At 38.9% G+C, this 20483-nt stretch overlaps 3 protein-coding genes across 3 annotated transcripts; 2 read left to right on the top strand and 1 right to left on the bottom strand.

The window, feature by feature from the left end:
- Positions 1-101: 101 nt before the first annotated feature.
- Positions 102-2740, top strand: LOC112167134 (3-deoxy-manno-octulosonate cytidylyltransferase, mitochondrial). The gene is made up of 8 exons (XM_024304100.2): positions 102-449; positions 1180-1225; positions 1323-1409; positions 1488-1612; positions 1719-1858; positions 1949-2000; positions 2105-2215; positions 2416-2740. Exons 1-8 carry the CDS (start codon positions 225-227, stop codon positions 2506-2508), a joined length of 879 nt encoding a protein of 292 aa, XP_024159868.1. The 5' UTR covers positions 102-224; the 3' UTR covers positions 2509-2740.
- A 4520-nt stretch (positions 2741-7260) lies between these two features.
- On the bottom strand, positions 7261-10158 carry LOC112201771. The gene is made up of 6 exons (XM_024342690.2): positions 9887-10158; positions 9751-9801; positions 9616-9657; positions 9289-9321; positions 8481-8513; positions 7261-8313 (listed from the first exon to the last, which is right to left on the bottom strand). Exons 1-6 carry the CDS (start codon positions 10047-10049, stop codon positions 8294-8296), a joined length of 342 nt encoding a protein of 113 aa, XP_024198458.1. The 5' UTR covers positions 10050-10158; the 3' UTR covers positions 7261-8293.
- Positions 10159-10363: 205 nt separating this feature from the next.
- LOC121049573 lies at positions 10364-13577 on the top strand. Its single transcript, XM_040507313.1, has 9 exons — positions 10364-10954; positions 11076-11534; positions 11709-11890; positions 12199-12283; positions 12371-12442; positions 12532-12642; positions 12726-12866; positions 12947-13126; positions 13206-13577. Exons 2-9 carry the CDS (start codon positions 11079-11081, stop codon positions 13443-13445), a joined length of 1467 nt encoding a protein of 488 aa, XP_040363247.1. The 5' UTR covers positions 10364-10954; positions 11076-11078; the 3' UTR covers positions 13446-13577.
- Positions 13578-20483: the final 6906 nt, after the last annotated feature.

The raw sequence follows: 20483 nt of genomic DNA, 5'->3' as shown, positions 1-20483 counted from the left end.
TTTAAATTTTTTTAAAAAAGGGAAATTCTAAAATATGAATTACAAAAACATTTAAAAAAAAAAAATCAATAGGTGTGTATTATTTGCGTATTATACGAAAGTAGTCTGTCACAACTCACAAACTAACAGTTCGCGCCGAGATATCACTCTTTTAAAACACGCGCAAACACTCGCACCGCAACCTCACGCGCCACCGCTCACTGAAAACGTAGATCTGCTGAACCATGAGAGGCTCATCTTCCACACCATCTAGCTCGGACGGTACCACCCGTTCATGGATAATAGCTGGAGCGGCTGTGGCTGCAGCGACGGCAGCGTACGCGGTGGTTTCAAGGCGGCGACCGGCGAGGTTTCGGAGCCGGGTGGTCGGAATCATACCTGCGCGTTTCGCTTCCTCCAGATTTCCCGGCAAACCTCTGGTTCCAATTCTCGGAAAGCCCATGATCCAGGTGCTTATATCTTTCTTCTTCAAGTTGATTGTTTCGAATTTAATCAGAGATTAATTGATTAATCATTTCACCAAGGATTTAGAGGTGGTGGAATTGTGTGGTTGGCACCAATTGGAAATTGGGCTTATCAATTTTAAGGTTAATATGAAGTTTGAAATTTTGAGAATGAGAAGCTGCTAAGGCAATATTTAATGGAGATTTTAAGTGTTGATAATCAGAGATTAGATGACTGTTTCATGAGGATATTAATCAGCACAGTTATATTAAGGTGATCATTTTACTGAAACTGTTGTTACTCAGGTGCAAAAAAATTGAATAGCAGTAGGGTTTCCTTGCTTTTTTTACAAAGATTGTGTGGTTACTTCTGCATTATCGGAGCTAATTCTCGCAGATATTTGCTTTGGTTGTAAATGCGAGGAAACAAACCTCTTTGCATTATCACCACAGCGAACTGCTAGTTGAATCTCGTTGATTCGTGTGGGTCCTATTCAGCAAAATATGTGAATGATGAGTGATCTCATATGGAAGGTCGAACATAATGTTCTCCTGGATGAAATGCCTTCCTGGATTTCTGTAAAATGCCTAAATTTGTAGATGTGATCCATGATTAAGCTATGTTTCTTTGCTCTCTGTTGTGTTTGCTAGTATGTTGTATTTACTGTGTGCCATCATACATTATAGCGGAAAAGATGCTACCATCATATGCTTAAGTACTTTGTTGTGATTCTAGAGGACATGGGAAAGAGCAAAACTTGCAAACAAGCTGGATCAACTTGGTACGTCCAGCAGTCAAGCTCAGAGCATGTACATGTTTTCTTTAGTACATTTCCATAGTCAAAATGGTTGGCTAACTTGATATATTCTTTGTACTAGTTGTGGCTACTGATGATAAGAAAATAGCAGCATGCTGTTCAGATTTTGGAGCTAATGTCATAATGACATCAGAAACTTGCAGGAATGGTAAGCAGCTTGGTTTTACATTTCTAATTTTCCAACTGTTAGAGAGATTGCGTTAAGAGTTTAAATTGTGGTCTGAAGGAACTGAACGCTGCACTGAGGCGCTCCAAAAGCTTACGAAGAAGTTTGACATCGTTGTTAACATTCAGGGTGATGAACCACTAATGGAGCCCGAGATAATCGATGGGGTTGTCATGGCCCTGCAGGTAACTTGTTTTGGCCAATCATGTTACTTTACCCCATTTTCTCTTCAACATGAATCAAATAATAATGCTTAACAGTCGTGATTGAATTTTGTTTGATTACTGTTAGGCTGCCCCTGATGCTGTGTTTAGCACTGCAGTTACCTCATTGAAACCTGAAGATACCTCTGATCCAAATCGGGTAAAGTGTGTGGTGGACAATCATGGTTATGCAATCTATTTCTCAAGGGGTTTAATCCCCTACAACAAGTGCGTGTTAAATTTGCTATACATACGTTACATAATACTCTTGAGTTAATTGATAATAAAAAAAAATTTGTGCTCGTGTACACAAAACAGGTCAGGCAAGGTCAATCCACATTTTCCGTATTTACTTCATCTTGGTATTCAGGTACTAGCATTTTAGTATGTTACAGGACTTTTGAGCCATAATAACTCTGACTCTATACACATCTAGAAGTTGTTAACCAATGTCGTCATTTTGCTACTTGCCAGAGCTATGATACAAAGTTCTTAAAGATATATCCAGAGCTTCCGCCTACTCCATTACAACTAGAAGAAGATTTGGAGCAGCTTAAGGTCCTTGAGAATGGATATAAGATGAAGGTATAGCATTGTTTCACCTTCTATGTCTTTGGATCAATTTCATTTTTATTGATTAATCTTTTTCGCTTATTTCCCAGTGAACTTAATAAGACACTTTACTGGTTAATTGTAATGCTGTGTTGGGTGGTTTTACTTTCTCGCGTATCAATAATTTTATTTTATTTTCTTCATTTAAGTATTTTTCAAAACTTTTCTCGCAGGTAATAAAGGTTGATCATGAGGCTCACGGTGTTGATACTCCACAAGATGTAGAGAAGATGGAACGTTTCATGCGGGAAAGAAATTTGTCTTAGTTCCTTTATGAACAGAGCAAGAGAGGTTTTACAGTTTCTCTTAGCATAGAACTCTTTTACTAAGATTTTGTTTGCTGCTATTCATAATTGTTAGCTGGCATTGCCTGAGTTATTTAACTTTTTCTGCATCTAAGCTTTCTTCTAGTCGAAAAATTGATTATAATAGAAGACAAAAGTGTTATCTATTTTCATAGACAGATAAGAGATAGGGACTAAACATAATTTTAAGGTTCATACTTCTGTGAAATCTCTTGTGCTCTGCCTTATCTAATACCGCGTTGAAGTAACTCGAGAAAAAGGCAATGTTACAGAGTATGAAGGAAGATTTAGGTCTTTGGGAAAACTGCTTCATATTTTATAAAAATGTTTGTCTCGCAGTCTTGCTAAATTAACAAGAAAGCCTGAAGCTTTAGTCTGCAGTAGAATGCTGCACTGTTGTATCGATCCTCCTTTTTCCATTCCATCCTCTCTGTAAACTTGTTTCCAACACTATTTGTGCTGTATCTCCAAGCATTGGCATTTACCACTTGAAATGTAGAATACTATTAAATTTCAAATTACCCTCAAATACTTAACCAAGTAGCCCAATCACCACCGTGTACGGTGTACCATGTCTTGCCAGCCAACAAAGAAGACAAGTTGGCGCCAGCAAAGGAGCCTCTATGGCAAAGAAGCTGCAATCTGAATTCAGATCAGAGGAGATAGAGCATGTGGTCAATTTTGTAAAATATTTCAGCTGCGTTTCATTTTAGAATCTTGCAAATGTGTGTATCAGTGTATGTATTTACTAAATCCAACATTTGGTATAGTTTCCAGGGGCCTTTCACCAAATGTGGTGTAATAGTTGGTTGATGAAATAGGACCGGTAATTTAATATATTTCCACTCCAATGTAACCTGGCCGGAGATGATCAAGTAACCTAATTGAGAACCCATGGTAATCAAATTTGGGGCTTTTGCATGGAAAACTTGCCTTGTATATCATTCATTTTTATTGTTGATTGTTACTTGTTCAGTACTACCAGTCTACCACTGAATCAGATGATTACACTCACAAATTCCTAAACACTCAAGCCAGTTGGTCTCCTCTCGTGTTGGTCCAGGCTCCTATTCTGCTGGCTCCTCACTGTTGTTGACTCATTGGGCGGTGGTTCTTGCCCTTTCTGTGGCTGTATACAATTTGCTGTTCAACCATTCCGAGCATTCCACTATTGTTACTGATCAATCCACCCATAGTCATGAGTTTGGTCGGACTCGGAGCCCCCATCCAAGAAGTAACCAGGTCGATTATGGTTTGAAAACGCCACTATAAAATCCCCGGCAACAACCTATAGCACGTAAACCGAAAAAACGTTTCATCAACAATTTCTTTGACTTCAAAATAAATGTTTATGGCGTTGTAGGATCGATCTTCAAACCTTGTGGCATGCCACAAACTGGCTAATTGGTTCTATTTGTGAAGCTGAGATCTCATTGCAATTCATGTAGAGTTGCTAACAAACTCATTTATGTGCAATGAAATCATAGCTATTTTAAGTTTCTTCCAATATTTCACTTATTTATATTTCAGGCGATGATCGAATGAATTTTCTTTATATTTGGTTTTGACGCCACGATAAGTATGATATATTTGATAGATATTGTCATGTCAATCTTACATTAATGTTCACACCAAATCTTCAAGCATGGGGTACGCATGATTCATTAACATAAAAAATAGTGCGTGACATTCTTCTCAAGTTTTTTTTTTGTTCTATAGTACGTGAAAGTTTCTACGGCGCGTTTGTTGTGCTGAACAGAATGGGAGGGCCTTGTCGACGGCCGCATGGGTCGTGGGGTGCTGGCAGAGGTGCTGCTATTCTGTGGCGGTGTGAGTGGTGGCAGTGTGGGTCGTAGCGGCGTAGATCGGGGTAGAGCTATACCAGAGCTGTGACGTGCGACGGTCGGGATACAAATGGAGACTGGACTTGGGCCAGCCCAAGATTTATGAACTTTGAGTGGGAACTCTCCCTTAGGTTACGTTTTGGGCTGGGTCCCTTAGGCATATACTATGTTTTTAGTTCAGTCTTTTTACAATAATTGCCTTTGTTAGGAAGCTATGCACTTTGAGTGCACGGTTGTGTCCCTAGCACCTCTAGAGTCATATCAAAAGAGGATTCCCGCTATGTCTACATATTTGAATATATAATGAGTATGTCTATTTTCTATGTACCATGCATTGTGGGTACTACCACTATCTTTTTGTTTGTCTATAGATGACAGTGGAAAGGTATGTACAGCCTATTTTGGCTTGTGATGCATGAATATATTAACACCCGATTTGAGTTTGATTAAAAAAAGTTGATGTAACCAAAAAAAAAGAAACTTTACTTAGCATAGAGAAAATTTTGTTGCTATAGCTTTTGTTGAGTTGGATTAAGCAATATTAAGTCAAAATTGATTTCACATATTATTTACTAGTCATAATGTTCTTCATTATTGTGTTAAATAGATGTGCATAAGTGCATTGATCATTATAGGTGAGGTTAGGAGAGGTCTTGGAGGATGGTCAAGTTCGTACAAAAGACTTGGGGATGTACCATTGTTGTGATACTTGCAGTCTGGCCGTCGAGGCTGGGAATCCCCATATACTTTACACCTGTGGTGGCGATGAATTTGTTAGACAGGTATGCAAAAGTTCATGATATGCTTACATATAGATGTTCTTAACTAATTATTCTCTAAGGGTTGAAGTTTATCGGGGTTATTTATAGTGCTAAAGAGTATTGAGACTCTGGTTTATGTTCCACTGTTTAATTAAAATGGGCGATGGGGGTTTAAGTGCTTGCCGAGTCGAGGGTTTGAGAGGATCAAGCAAAATCATAATTAAACTTTGAACTGGGATGGGATGATCGAGGGTTGCAGATCTACCCGTTTCATTGTTCCACTCTCATAATCTTTTCTTTTGCAGTTTGATCTGCGAAGCAATTGTGCTAGAAGGCTACTCCAATGCTCCCGACTGGCAAGAGGAAAGTACTACATAGATCACAATCATTACATGGCGTTGCATGATATAGTAATAAATCCAAGGAATCCTAATTACTTTTGCACAGGATCGGAGGTACTGATGTATATGCTCGTGTCTACGACATCCGAAAATTACAGCGGGTATATGCATCAAGTTATAAAGATGAACCTGTGGACATATTTTGCCCATACGACAGCTTGATTGAGATGGATTACACTATCATCACTGGGTTGGCTTACTCTAACTCCAGTGAACTACTTGTGAGTTATCACGATCATATGAACTTACTTGTTCCAGAAGGATATGGGATTTGGAGGTGCCGAACCATCTTCTGCCGTACCCGAAGCTATAAACAAGCCACAAAGTTTCTTTGGACATAGGAATGACGGACATTCAAGAGGACTATGTTTGTTTGGCCCAGATGATGATTATGTCATGACTGGGAGACATTAGGCCACATATATACCTGGAAGAAGAATGGATCGGAGCTGATCTCGTTCGTGTTATAGAGAGTACCGTAGACTCGTAGAGCAAATTAAGCCTCATCCACAATTGCCTATTATTGCAACTTGTGCATCACAGGCTAGTGTAGACCTCTGGGCTCCTAAGGCAAATGATGGTCATCATGATCCACTGCCTGGCAACCTAGCACAGGTTTGTTTGTTTGTTTTTCAGATGCGCCTTGCCTTTCGAGATTCTGTTCAGTGAGAGTTGTTGCCTTCATATTCCCCATGTTTTTTTATTCATTGACAGTATCGGAGTCTAATTGATCGAGATCGAATGGCCTATAATATTCGTTATAGTTTTGCGATGTGTTCTTTTTTAATGACAAACTATTGCATCTAACGAAATACTTAGAAGTCACCACCGACGCGTAAACTCCATAAGAAGCCGCATGATTGATATGCAGAATAATGAGCGCCAAGAACAGGTAATCTATACTCCCCCTTGCCTCGAATGCCACATCCACTGTTGCTTTCATTTTTCCTAGCCTCATGTATATTTTCTTGTTCTTTGCTTGTTTTATATAGACGAGGTACACATGATATTTATTTTTTGACTGCAAGTTTGAGTATTATTTTTGGAATTGAATAATTGAGTTCTACAACAAATAGAGGGTTGAGAACAGTGTGAACTGGGTATAGGTAATAAGAAGAAAATAAAGTATCGCTGCAATGAAGCCAGCAACAAGAGTACTAGTGACAAGATTGCATTATGGTAGCATGATCACAAATTTAAGGATATACATTGTCATAAATTATATATGTTTGTTGTAATATCTGTTTCAATATGATGCCTAAAAGTATTATGGAATTTGTAAACTAACCAAAGAAATTGAAATATCTGTTTCATCTGCGCTTGAATTTTACTATTTTAGCACTAAATTCCCTTACTATAAGCTTAGGAGTTATATAGCAATACGTGAAGGTTGGGCACAAAAGAGCAGTTCTTTCATGTTCTGGCCGACCAGTTAACCTAGTAACCCACGATTTGATTTCCGATCAGAGAGATAGAGATGTGGTCAATTTCAGCTGAATTACACCTAGTAATGTGGAAAGTTTATGCTATATATTTGCAAAATGTCTGTAATTGCTCTATCTAATATTAAATCACTGCTTTTTTTTTTTTTTTAAGAAAAGAAAAACAATGATCAGGCATGCCCCAAAAACAGAACAGTGACGTCTATTGAATAACAACAAATAAGTCAAAAATAATTAAAAACAAAAAAGAACAATAACCATACCGTGATGTCAAATGACCCCAAAAAAAAACAAACACTGAAGAATCTATTGAATAATAGCAAATATCAGTAGTGTGATAAGGAGATCAGGTCTAGATCTCCAAAGAAGTTGAATACACAATAAAGATGTAAGATCCCCTCAGCAGTTCGTTTAATGGCTCCAATGGAGCAGAAATTATCTTTGAAAACTATATTATTCAATGCTGGGTATGCATCACCAATATGCCTTCGCACCAAAAATCATCTTCAATGTTTGGTATGCATCATGCCTCTGGCTATCCTCTAATCACCCCAACAGAAATTGACAACAGTTTATTTCTTCAAAACATGATAGGAAACAAAAATCAAAAGCATACCAAACGGAGCAACAAACTCAAAGGAGAAGCTGCAGATGCAAAGTTGGAAGGAAACAACTAGTGTTAGAAAGGTAAGCAAAATACGGGAGGAGTAGGGAATCCCGTGGGCGAAAGGTGGGGGGAGAGAAGGTGTTACTTATTATGGACAGTGGTGGAACCAGGACGAAAATTAGGGGTGGGCTAATTTAAAGAGCTTACAAGATTTTTTTTTTTTGTCGACAATGATTCCAAGAATTTTGGGACTCAAGTTTATAAGAAATACTAATGGAGAATGCTGGAACTAAAGGAAAAAAAAAAAGGAGAACAAAAAGGGGAAAGAGAAAAAAAAAATGACAGGCTAGATTGCCTTTAAGAGAAGAAACTGTTAAGAAACTAGGAATAGAAAATGTTGTAAGAAAACAAAAGAGAATGGGAGAAGAAAATGGGAAAAAGACAAAAAAAAAAAGGAACAAAAGGGCAAAAAGAAATGCCAAAAAGAGAGAAGGAAATGGGAAAGCAGCAACATAAGGGGTTGTGGGGACTCGAACCAAGGTGGGATCTTAGACAACTCCACAAGTTGCCAACTGAACCAACGTTAGACTCTTATTATAGTTGCACTATATAAAATATCCCAAGAATTTTAGGTTGGGCTACGGCCCAAGCAGCTCTTCACGTAGTTCCACCACTGATTATGGATTCTCTATCAATACCAAGAATTGCCCCCTAAAAGAAAAAGAAAAAAGTCAACAGTTTGATTTATCAGGTAATGTGCAATACTGTCAATCAGGTGAGTAGATTCAATTCAGTGCCTAAGCTAATCAAGCACAACTTAGTTGCAGTCTCCAAAAAAAAAAAAAAAAAAACAGAAAAAAGAAAAGAAGGAAACATACCTCTGCGGATCTTTGGCTTATATGGGACTGAACCTGTTTCACACATACACTGTCAAAACAACAATAACAACAACAACAAAACAAGCCCTTTCACACATGCTTCACAAGTACAAATGGCAGTCTCTCATTTGGAAACTAAAAAAAGAGATCTAGTGATTAATTGAAAACATATGGCTCTCTCTGCATGCACGGGAGACTATAGATGGATCCTCTAACAATACCAAGGGTCTGTGGGTCCCATAGGGGCGCATGACACACACACACACACGTGCTCTTTCATCTTTCACTGCTACCCATTTACGGGTATTGTTACATGAAATACCATCATATACATATATATATAAAATACATTGTCATTGCCAAAAGATAAGGAGTTCAGGGCTGACTACATGACATAAGGTACTAGAAAACATATCGATAATATCATAAGAAAATCAAGAATGAATCTACGATTAAAAATGCTATAAACATACTGCTGATGCAACAAAATCTATGATCCCATCAGCAGATATTTGCTCTATCTTAACTGCGTGCTACGGATCAGGCATAGACCAGATAGAGCAAAATGATTTGACTGGAGAAGTTATATTGCAAAACGACAAGTATCATTCTGCTTCGGCTATACCTAATGCAAAAACCATTAAGACCTGGCTAGTCAAGTTTTCTTCAATGACCAAATTGATCGCACAGTATTTTGTCTCATTAACAAACAAAAAAAAATTAAAATGACACAAATATTCTTGTTCTTTAAAACACAGAGATGAAGGATACTCTCAAACCTTAAAACAAAAATCAAGAGCTTACTTACAATCGAGAAAGGAGATATTAACAGGATCAGCACCTGTAAGTGGCAATGTCAAAACCAAAAAATCAGTTCTAAGACCACTAACATTCATTAGTACCATAAGAAGAGGAAGCATCAATGTTTGGTGAATCATGAACAGTTGCAATGCAAAATCATCCATAATCCCAACAGAAAGCAATATACTATACCATACTACATTAGACATGCATTATGCACCAAGACACAAATGACTTGGCCAACAGCCACATTTATCCAAAAGTAAAGTTGATCTGATTACATAAAATAAGATCAACAGGTACAAAACAAGCAAATCCAAGGATAAAGCATTACCATTTTTGCCAGGAATAGTGAAGGTCTCTGGTTTTATTGCCACTATTTACATTAAAAACAAACAAAAACAAAAAAATCAGTACTGTGTAACTACCATAAAAAAATTATAAAAAAAAAAAACATTCAAAATCTTACCGGGTAGAATTATAGAAGGTGCGTTTACTTTCCAGAACTTGACCTTGCTAGCTGTGTGGGTGTGGAAATGTTGAAAGATGTTACAAAAAGAAAACGAGAATCACAAAAATCAAAAATCGTAAAATCGAAAACATACCATATCTCCGGCCGCGTCGTGCTCTTCTTGCTCTCTTTGCACTCCTCGTGTTCGATGCCCATATTTTGAGTCCTTCAAAAATATCCTCGATCTCCTCGCTCTCGCTCTCCTCAGCCTTAGCAGATTTGCTGTCTCCGGCGCCTGGGATTTTCCTGCCTATCATGGTTTGGCGATGAGAGTAAAATTGAGACAAAGACTGATTCCCTAAAAGGCTTTCTAGGTCGGTTTCGGTTATTCTCAAAACAAAAAAAAACAAAAAAGCGGAAAACGGAGCTTCTTCTACCCACCTAGGTGGGTGCTCACCTAAGGTCTCCAACGGTGCGTGTAATATACGCGCTGTTAGGATTCTAAGCCAAAAAAACGTATAGATCGCGGTAAAACAAGTTTTACTACACCCACCCTTGCACGTGATATATGGGATAACGTAAAACAAAAACAGATAAGAGAATTTTCAGCCGCATAGAACGGTTAGAACCCAAATGAGAAGAGGAGACGCAGAAATTGGGAAGGAGAGATCGAATCAAGCTGATTAAACCTCAGCATCGGTGCCTTCTGCCGATTCTCCTCTTTCTTGAAGTCGACGCCGCCGTTCCCGAATCAGGACCTCCCCTTTCCGGCTACTTCGGTGCCTTCCGCCGATTCCCCGGTTTCTTGAAGTCGACGCCGCCGTTCCCGAATCAGGACCTCCCCTTTCCGGCCACTTCGGTGCCTTCCGCCGATTCCCCTGTTTCTTGAAGTCGACGCCGCCGTTCCCGAATCAGGACCTCCCCTTTCCGGCCACTTCGGTGCCTTCCGCCGATTCCCCTGTTTCTTGAAGTCGACGCCGTCCCGGAATCAGGACCTCCCCCTTCCCCTCTTTTTAAAACTGCCCCGCCGATTCCCCTCTGTCGGTCTGGTGTGATCCTATGTCAATGGTATAGTCGTCGGCAACAATCGCAAGTTGGCGTAAATTAAATCCGAGTGAGTTCGAGTCACCGGAATTGTGAAGGATTTCATTATTTGGGTTACTGGGTTTTGGGCGATTTGATCTTTGGGGCTGCGCTTTCAGGACCAGAACAACATTAGCAGGTTATTCATCTGTGATTTTTGTATAGTCAATTGTTTTTGTTTATATTTGTTCCTGCGTATCATAAATATTGAATAGTGAATTAGAGTTTTACCAGAATGTATCACCGGAATTACTGAACAGGTGATGGGCTTCATGATGGAGGAGCATAATCTGAAGAATTTTGAAGAGTCCAACTCAGGACCAAAAGGGGTACATTTGGTGGATTCGGCTAATTTGGATGTCGCATGTTTAGAAACAGAAATTGGGAGGTTGACATACACAGTTGATTGCATGGAACCCAAGTTGGAGGATTTAAGATTACATGTATTTAACTTAGAACATGCGATGCTTGAAATATTGAAGGGTGATTGTATTGAGGAAATTGTTTCTGAGGTTGTCGAAATTGTGAGTTTAAAGGCCAATAAGACTCATAACCTGTTGAGTCGAACTGTTGGTACAACCTTTGTGGAGCAAATGGATGAGGATTTGTTTGGTGAACATGGGAGAAGCAGTCAAGACCCACTAAAAAAATTGACCAAGTCACCAGTGCTGGATGGCTATGCTGATGACGGACCCCATGAGGAACTCATACATGATGAGGTAGCTTCGTGAACACTCCCACCCCCTTGATAAACTGATTAATGTACAGAATGCTATATTCTTTTTAAGTTATTTTTCAACTAAAATTATGTGATACTATTAGAAAATTATATTGTCACCGCCATCATATCAACGCCGCTCTAACTTGCAAACTCTATTTGTTGGTGAACACAGAACAAACCTGACCTCGTTACGAGGGTTAAACAGCAGCCACAAAAGACTCTTCGTTCTCGGAAACAACAAAGGAGTAAACCCAAAGCCCCAATTTTTGCAATAAGCGGTCTCATCACACCTGAGAATGCACATCTCATGAAATTTTTATTTAGGAAGAATGGAATTGGAGAAGACAAGTGGAGGTAAAAAATTATCCTATTATTTTGTGTAATTACTTATCATTATAATTGTAGGCTCTGATATATGTTCCTAAGTTATTGTAATTGTAGTTTAGTCTGATATGAACCTAGTTATCTCTTTATTCATGAAATTTTATCCACTGTTGTCAAATTAATATTGGATTTAATAGCATAATACTATATCTAAGTTCATCTGTGTGTGTTGGAACCCGGTCATGTTATCAAACTGAAAATAGGAGTAGGGGCCTTCAGTTAATCAAGACAGGGTCAGATTTATATTCCTAACTAAACACTCTTAAATATTCGTGCAGTGAAGTAGTAGCTAGTTATGGTGACTACGCCGTTACTAGAAAGGAATTTCAGTGTCTCTCTCCAGCAACTCCACTATCTTGCAAGGCTAGACTCTCATCTATTTCCCATTGTACATATAATTGTTTAGATATTTTTTTTCACACTCATTTAATGTCCAGTTATTATAACCAGGTCATAAACATATCTGCGGCGTATTTGAATGAGCCGGAGTCAGAACATTGGTTTCTCCCTTCCTTTTTTGGGGTATGAACATCTCTTGCCCAAAACATTGCTAGAAAATTTGAGGTCATTGCATCCACATGGTTTGGCTAACAAATCATTTCATATCGCAGGAACGAGCGAGGGTAAAAGATGAATCATGTAGCTATGCTAAGTGGCTCACATCAACCATTGAGATGTGTGGTCTGAAGAGGTTTCATCGCCGTCTCCAACAATGCTCCAAGGTAAATTTCTGCAACCATAGTTCCATTATACCTGAAATTTTGTTGAATGTATATTTTTTACCGTATTGAGGACTATGATGTAGATATTCATTCCCTTGCACGACAATATGGAAGACCACTGGATTCTGTTAGTCATGCACCTCCCTGAAAAAAAGGCAGAGGTGCTGGACAGCTTCCCTGATGTAAGGTCACGTGAGAGGCAAATGGATCATGCAAGAGATGTGGTTAGTTCCACATAGACAATGCCCCTTTTTATTAATTTCATTCTTTGTCTATGATTATGATGTGATATCAATGTGGGCAGATGGCAATGTTGCAGAAGGTATTTGGTAGTGAAACAACATGGTCAAACTCCAAATTTTATCACTTTCCATCATTCACTCTTAACTTTTCGGACTTTAACCCAACACATGAACAAAGGTCTGAGAGCGGGGTATTTGTTATAAGGCACATGCAGTACTACCGTGGCATGTGGTCAACAACGGTTAGTACTGCAACTTACCTAACGACTTTTTTGATGCAATAGACTGATTAAATATTTACTTTTTGTACTTTGGTGTCAGTTTCATTCGGAGGACCAGCGTACTCGATTGGCACTTGAAATTGTTCTTCATCCAAGGAATGAACACCGTCAAATATTGATTGGAGCAGCAGCAGGAGCGTCGATGCCGCCAATAGGTGAAAGTGAGCTATCTAGCAGTTTATCCATACAAGTTCACTGCCCTATCACTGTACGCTTTTCTGGGAAGAAAAGTATGATGCAAAGCAAGCATGCCAATTTTGAAGTTCTGCTTCAAGCTTGAAAGTAGCAAGCTGGTGCGAGTCATTGCAGACCATTCCAATGGTGGGGCGGTTAAGTGATCCCACTATAGACATGATTTTGTTTTGAGTTTCGTGCAGTTCCAACAGGTGATTATCCACCAATTTCTCATGAAGCTGCAATGTTGGAGATATGAAGGTTGCAACAAATTTCAAATATTGCCAATGCTTCTCACAGCTTCCCAACAAAACATAAATGACAGTAGCTGTCTTACCCCTTTAGCAGCTCGATAAGTTGTGGCTGCAGCTCTTCATCTCTCAGTTTTCCGATCCTTTGTGGTATTGATTCACCACTGCATATGGCAAACAAAATTCTGGCATACAAATCCTTTACTTCAACTCCAACTTTGTCCCTACTTAACATGTTGAGAATTCAAGAATCATGAATTACAGATCCTCAGTAACCTAAATTATCTATATGTTCCATTATCTTCACAACAGCTTCTGACTTGATGAATGATCTGAAATCCACCTTTCATCTTTCAATATTATTCATATAATTCTTTTACAAATTCAGAAAGGTCATGATATATTAAAACTGTTATCGGTTTTGGAATCATCAAATTCGGAAAGTATTTTACCAAAAAATAATTTAAGAAAAGATCATTTTCTTCTTTGCCTTCTTCAAGGAAAAAAAAAAAGAATGAATGATTCTGCCTTTCATCAGAAAGCTCCACAATGCAACTCAATTTATGCTGATGTGCTTAAAGCTTATTCACAATTGCTGTGCTTAAAGCTTGTCACAAACTCACAATAGCAGGCATGTTCAAAAGAAAAATACTGTAGCAAGAAGGAACAGAGTTATGAAAGTGTTGTAATCTATTAATCTTTACAATCTAAATTTGATTCAGATAAAAAAAAAAAAACACTTAACATTTCGTTATTCTGTTTTCTTGTGGAACATTTGGTCATTTGCTAATGCTAAAATGAGTGTTGGTTCCTGGTGTTCCTTATGATCATGCAAACTAATAAGGTAACCTCAGCCTCATGATTTCAAAATTCATCAATACCAAACTAGCATCAAATCCTTCATGGCACCTTTAGGGCTAAGAAGACACTAGTGTCGAATCCATACGATATCACAAGGTCAACCTCATGATTTCAAAATCCATTAACTCCCAAAAACCGATGTAAACACACTACAAATTCAAGAAGAAACTACAATAAAAACACAAACTTGAAAAACAAGATTTCAACATTTCAGTTTAATTTCCTAAACCTAAAACGATTATATTCTTCAAAGCATCAAATTTAGAATCTGGGTCACACCAAACATACTTCCATTTTACATCAGAAACCCCTAAATCAAAATCTGAGCACAACAGAGTGAAAAAAGGGCAAAACAAATTGAGTAATTAGAAATTGGAACTTACAGCAATTGTAATCTGAGAAACTGAACCCGATCGGGAAATTGGGGTTTGGATGTGAGAGATCCTAAGAGAAGGCGAGACAGAACCCGATATGGCTCTGAGAGAATATGGTTGGATCCGATAAGACTATACCACCCATTTTGGTTTGTGGGTTGGATTCGATAAGACTCTACCAAATTTGTTACTTGAAATGCAAAATTCACATTACTTCATAATTCCAAACCCTAGAATCTGACAGATCTTCAATGAAAACACAAATTCCAATCAAATAACAAAGAGAAATAGCAAAAGCAAAGCGTACGACCTCGGAGAAGAGCAGGAGCATAACGATGGAGGAGGCGAGAGTGATGACGCCGCCGGAGAGGGTATGGCTGTAGAAATCTTTGTTGATTTTGGGGTACGCGACCAAATTCTGGAGCTTGTTCATCATATTCTCCATAGTTTTGTGCTCTCTGCTACCTAAGAATCAATCAGAGGGGGAGAGAGAGAGAGAGAGATCTGCAATGCTCTTCCTTGACAGCTTTCTTCTCCCTAAGCGACCGAGTTATTTTCTTTAGTTAAGGGCATATTTGAAGTTTATTAGCGACGGCATTGGTGTTTTTGTAGTGCTCTTTGACTGTGGTGTTTTTGTTCAAACAAGTTAACGGCGCTGACGGCGACTGGCTTTGTTAACAAACAACTGATTTGATGGCTCAGAACGCTAGATCTCCTGACAACGCATTAGGTGACCACCCACCTGGGTGGGTAGAAGAATTTTCGACAAAAAAGGTCGATTTCGGTTTTATTCAGCCCATCTCATACGTTTTTTGACATCTGTCCTGCTACTTTCTTTTTCCTTATTTCTTTCAACAAAATATTAATAAAAAATGAATAAAGTCAATTAACAAAATGAACCCTCGTGATCTTATCCTTGCCCTTACTACTCGGGCTAGGAGGCTTGGCTTTCCAGATGGAGAAAGTCTTAGATAGGGGCTGCCACGTGGTGGGGCAGTGAGGCCCTCCAATTAGAAACTCAAAATTTTTCTCCTTGTTCTGAAATTGTCCTTGTTTTTTAAAGTACAATACTCAAAACACCCCCACTGTTGAGCAGTGATTGGAGGGCCTCACTGACCTACCACGTGGCACCCCTACCCAAGACTTTCTCTTCCAGATAGAGAAAGTCTTAGATAGGGGCTGCCACGTGGTGGGGCAGTGAGACCCTCCAATCAGAAACCCTAGCCGCTCTCATGCTGCTCCCAACCAAAAATCCTAACGCCGCTTTTGGCTTTTGACACCGCAAATGGCTTCCATAGACGACGTTACGGCCACCTTCGCTGCTTCTCTAGCCCTGCCGGGATCGGATGTGGTTGACATTTCTCACCTAGATAGAGGAACAATTCACCGTGGGACGCAAGCTTTCTTGCTAGCCCGACCTCTGAGAACAAAGAAGGTTAATGCCTTGGACCTGCAACGCCATTTCAGGGGTGTCTCGGTGCTGGATAGTGGTTTCAAGATGCAAGAGAGCAGACCGGATCGCTTTGTTTTCAACTTTGACGTGCGCAGGGACCGAAATAAGGTCCTCAAGGGCGGACCGTGGTACTTCCACAGATCTCCGGTTGTATTGCAGGCCTATGATGGCCTTGCCCCTGCTGCGGACTGTGCAGATGGAATCCCTATTCTTTTGGGTTCGCATCAACGTACAATGTCCCATCGGCCTTGGAGGATAAGAGGACGATCCCGAATGTGGCTTCCATATATTGAGGGGATGTATCGGGATATTGATCAGAAATTATTTGACTCTACTGGAAAGATTTGGGTCCATGTCAGCCATGAAATCTCCAAGCCTTTCTTCCCCATGAAAATCCTAAAACTTGCTGAGGGTGTTGTTGAAGAAATCTCATTTTATTATGAGAACTTGATTGGAAGTGTCGAAGATGCAACCTAATTTATCATGCCCATGGGGTTTGTCAAGCGATATCACCAAGCAAGAAGGCTGATGGTAATGCGCAGAAGCTACAAATCCAGAGCTCTTTCATGGGATTTGCAGAGAACCGTTTTGAGAATGGTACCTTCAAGTTCAAGGGTATTCAGACCCCAATCTTACCTTCCATAGCAAGAAATCTATTTGGGTCAGTTGAGTGTAACAAAACGATCGAGAAAACCAACCGTCATCCGACAGCCAGGGAATGAGGGGAGTTCCTCTAGCAGTGCGGCCTCCTTGCGTTGGTCCCTTTTGCGGAACCTCCAAAGGACCTAAACTGATCGAAGCAGACCAAGGTCCCCTTTCTCCTCTCCAAAGAAACCAAAGATCTTTTTTAATATGGATATGGATGCGTTGGGAAACGACAGTGCAACAAAGAAGGTAAAGGTTCCTGAATTCCCCACTAAGTTTTCAGCTAAATCTCTTGGTCTAGTACTTGAAACTCCAGGTGGTATATATGCTTGTTCCTATGGAAGTGATGATGCCCAAAGACCCAACGAAGGCAGAAGAACATGCTCCGGTGGTTGCAAAAAAGAAGAAGGGCCGTCCTCTCGGTTCAAAGAATAAGAATCCTTCCATGTCCAAGAAATTATGATTATTGATCACTTCATTATAGGTGAGGCCAGATGAAGTCTTGGAGGATGGTCGAGTTCATACAAGAACTTGGGGAGCTACCAACGTTGTGTGTGTTTACAAGCTCGCTGTCGAGCCTGGGAATCCCTGCATGCAAACTCTACAGATGTGGTGAGGATAGCTTCATTCGAGAGGTACGTATGTATGTACGTAACGGTTCCTGAAATGCTTACATGCAGCTGTGAAGGGCAAGTTTTATGTTCCACTACTAAAAAAATGTCCTACTAAGTAATGTGGGGGTTGGAATAGGGGGTTCGTGCTTGCTTGGTCTCTCAAAACTTGTCACTGACGAGGAGAAGGCTGTAGATCAGCCCACTCTGTTATTTCACTTGCCTAATCTGTTTTTTTTTTTTTTTTTCTACGCAAGCTAAATTTAAAATATTTCTCTTCGCAGTTTGATTTGTGAAGCGGTTGTGCTAGAGATCTAATTCACTGCTCCCGAATGTCAAAAGGAAAATACAACTCGCCAGAAATAGCGTTGAGTGTAATTGATCCGGGGAATCCAAAATTTACTTTTGCACCGGAGGTACTGATGCATGCATATATGCACGTGTCTATGACATCCGAAAATTACAGCAGGGAGATGCATCGAGTAGTTTAGATAAACCTGTGGACATATTTTGCCCTGATCACCTGATTGAGACGAGCCACATCTGGGTGACTGGGTTGGCTTACTCGAACTCAAATGAACTACTTGTGAATTACAGTGAGGATCATATCTCATATATTTGATCCAGAAGAATACGGGATTTGGAAGTGCCTCGTCATCTTCTACCCTAGCTGAAGACAATGACAAACCACTAGCTTTTTTCGGACATAGAAATGACTTGTTTACGAGAAGAGTGAGCTTTTATGGCCCAAATGATGAATATGCCCTGAGCTGGAGTGAGTGCATGCATGTGACCATATATTTATATGGAAGAAGAATGGAGCAGTTAAATTCGTTCGTGTTATGAAGAGTTGTTTCATCCGCATTTGCCGATTATTGCCAACTTGTGGAGTAGAAATGACCGTAAGGCTCTACAGTCCTATGACAAATGATGATCATCCACGGCCTTACAACCACTACTAGAATTATACATCGGTCAAAAACAGATGAGAAACAAAAACCTGACTGATGTCTTAGTGGGTAATGAGAAAAATCTGGAAAATGCAGACATCGATTTTTAGCCAATGTCTGGTATTAGTTTAGACATCGGTTCCTCATTATAAATCGATGTAAATAGGTTTAAATGATAACAAACTTGCATATTTTACTATTGTTAAACCCTCATTTTATTGTATTTAATGCTTAAAGAAATATAGATTATACAGCACAAGTTTGCATTTTAACATCGTTATTGATTTAAGAAACGATGACTGATACTGTTATAGACATCGGTTCCCATAAAGATTTCTTGTTGTTCATGATTTTGAAGCGTAATTTGCCACATATACCACGATTTTAGATTCAATATATAAAGTCTAGTATTGTATGAACCGATATATCTACTTACATTAACATCAGTGTGTAAGAAAAAAACGATGTTAATTATCTATTGTACATCGTTTCTATTCGAAAAACGATGTCTGGTACTTAGTAATATATCGTTATTGACAAACAATCGATGTCTGTGTATTGAAAGTATTATCGATTTTCATTTTAGAACTGATGTCTGGTACTCAGTAACATATCGTTTTTGATGAAAAATAGATGTCTGTATATTTTAGTAACATCGATTTTCATTTTGGAACTGATGTATCTGTATTATTTGACATCAGTTTTTATGGTTAAAACTGATTTCAACTTTATATCTAGACATTAGATTCTATAAAGAGGATGATGTCCACAAAATATGTAGCTGCTGTTATAAATTGCAATTTCGACAGTTGACAAGAGTGATTTGAATATTGGGTTATTTTATCTAAAATCATCATCCTTGACAATTTACAAAATGGGCAAAATAAAACTCCAATTCACCTACTACAAGGCTACCTAGCAATTAGTATTCATTGGAAGCGCTTCGTTTACTACATTGGAATCCTGAGCATATCTGAAGCAGTTGAGACTGACATTCTTCCCACTTGGTGTGTTGTCTCCACAACCTGCATACAAATTCACTTGCTTAGGATAAAGATCCTTAAGCTCTTAAGGATCTCTTCTATTAAAAATTGGAGCAAGAATAAATAGATAGAAAGTCTGTATATTTTAATTTATTAACATAGAAAAGGTTTGTTTGTTTGTTTCTGTTTTTCCCTAAACTCATTGTTTCTAATTGTTGCTTTCATGCTTCCTCATGATTTTTTATTGAATGACAGTTTGAGAAGCAGTCTAGGAAGTCTAATAGACAAGGCCTATAATTTGTTGATGAGTCACTACGTTGACTCATGGTCAAGGCTAGCTGATGCTGATGCTATCAGAAAGGTGTTTGATGTGGCATAGTTTGTTGAATATCTAGCTGGATTTACAGGTAGTAATAAGTTTGGTAAAATGGTTCACTACTAAAAAAAACCTCAATTGCGACGGCAAATAGTCATTTTGCAGTAGCAAATACTTTTCGCGACGGCAAATTGAGCATTTGCGACGGAAATGTTAGAGTTGCAATAGGTGGCGTCACAAGATCCATTTGCGACGGTAAATTTCTGTTGCAAAAAGTATTTGCGACGGAAAACTGTTGTCATCGCATCAGTTATTATTTTGCGACGGCAATTTGCTACGCAAGCTTCCATCGCAAAGTCCGCATCAGGGTAGTCCATGTGGAGTTATTTGCGACAGCTATGATGCCGTCGCAATGTGTACATTTTCAAAATAACCGCCAAAACCTTACCGCCAAATTTGTTGCTACGATTAGTTTGCCGTTGCAAATATATTTATATTTTTTATTAATTTTTTTAATACATAGATAAAATTATATATTTTCATACCAATTGCGACGCTGAAATCGCCATCACAAATGCCAATTTTATTTATTTATTATTATTTAGCCCATTTACACAAAATTAAACAAATGAATAATAATAATAATAGTTAAGCCATTAAATATTTGGATCTATTAAATCAAATAAGAAATTAACATTAA

Source organism: Rosa chinensis, chromosome 5 (genome assembly GCF_002994745.2).
Source record: "Rosa chinensis cultivar Old Blush chromosome 5, RchiOBHm-V2, whole genome shotgun sequence".
NCBI classification, from domain to species: domain Eukaryota; kingdom Viridiplantae; phylum Streptophyta; class Magnoliopsida; order Rosales; family Rosaceae; genus Rosa; species Rosa chinensis.
This window is presented reverse-complemented; position numbering and strand designations above follow the sequence as displayed.

What these genes read in the sequence shown, in the direction of transcription:
- LOC112167134 (XM_024304100.2), top strand. Translation starts at nt 225, where the DNA reads ATGAGAGGCTCATCTTCCACACCATCTAGCTCGGACGGTACCACCCGT. An exon ending in GGGTTGTCATGGCCCTGCAG is followed by an intron (nt 1,613 to 1,718) that starts GTAACTTGTTTT and finishes GATTACTGTTAG; the next exon opens with GCTGCCCCTGATGCTGTGTT. An exon ending in GGTTTAATCCCCTACAACAA is followed by an intron (nt 1,859 to 1,948) that starts GTGCGTGTTAAA and finishes TACACAAAACAG; the next exon opens with GTCAGGCAAGGTCAATCCAC.
- LOC112201771 (XM_024342690.2), bottom strand. Translation starts at nt 10,049, where the DNA reads ATGATAGGCAGGAAAATCCCAGGCGCCGGAGACAGCAAATCTGCTAAG. An exon ending in ACCTTCTATAATTCTACCCG is followed by an intron (nt 9,658 to 9,750) that starts GTAAGATTTTGA and finishes TAATGTAAATAG; the next exon opens with TGGCAATAAAACCAGAGACC. An exon ending in TAATATCTCCTTTCTCGATT is followed by an intron (nt 8,514 to 9,288) that starts GTAAGTAAGCTC and finishes TGTGTGAAACAG; the next exon opens with GTTCAGTCCCATATAAGCCA.
- LOC121049573 (XM_040507313.1), top strand. Translation starts at nt 11,079, where the DNA reads ATGGGCTTCATGATGGAGGAGCATAATCTGAAGAATTTTGAAGAGTCC. An exon ending in TTCTCCCTTCCTTTTTTGGG is followed by an intron (nt 12,443 to 12,531) that starts GTATGAACATCT and finishes TTCATATCGCAG; the next exon opens with GAACGAGCGAGGGTAAAAGA. An exon ending in GTGGCATGTGGTCAACAACG is followed by an intron (nt 13,127 to 13,205) that starts GTTAGTACTGCA and finishes CTTTGGTGTCAG; the next exon opens with TTTCATTCGGAGGACCAGCG.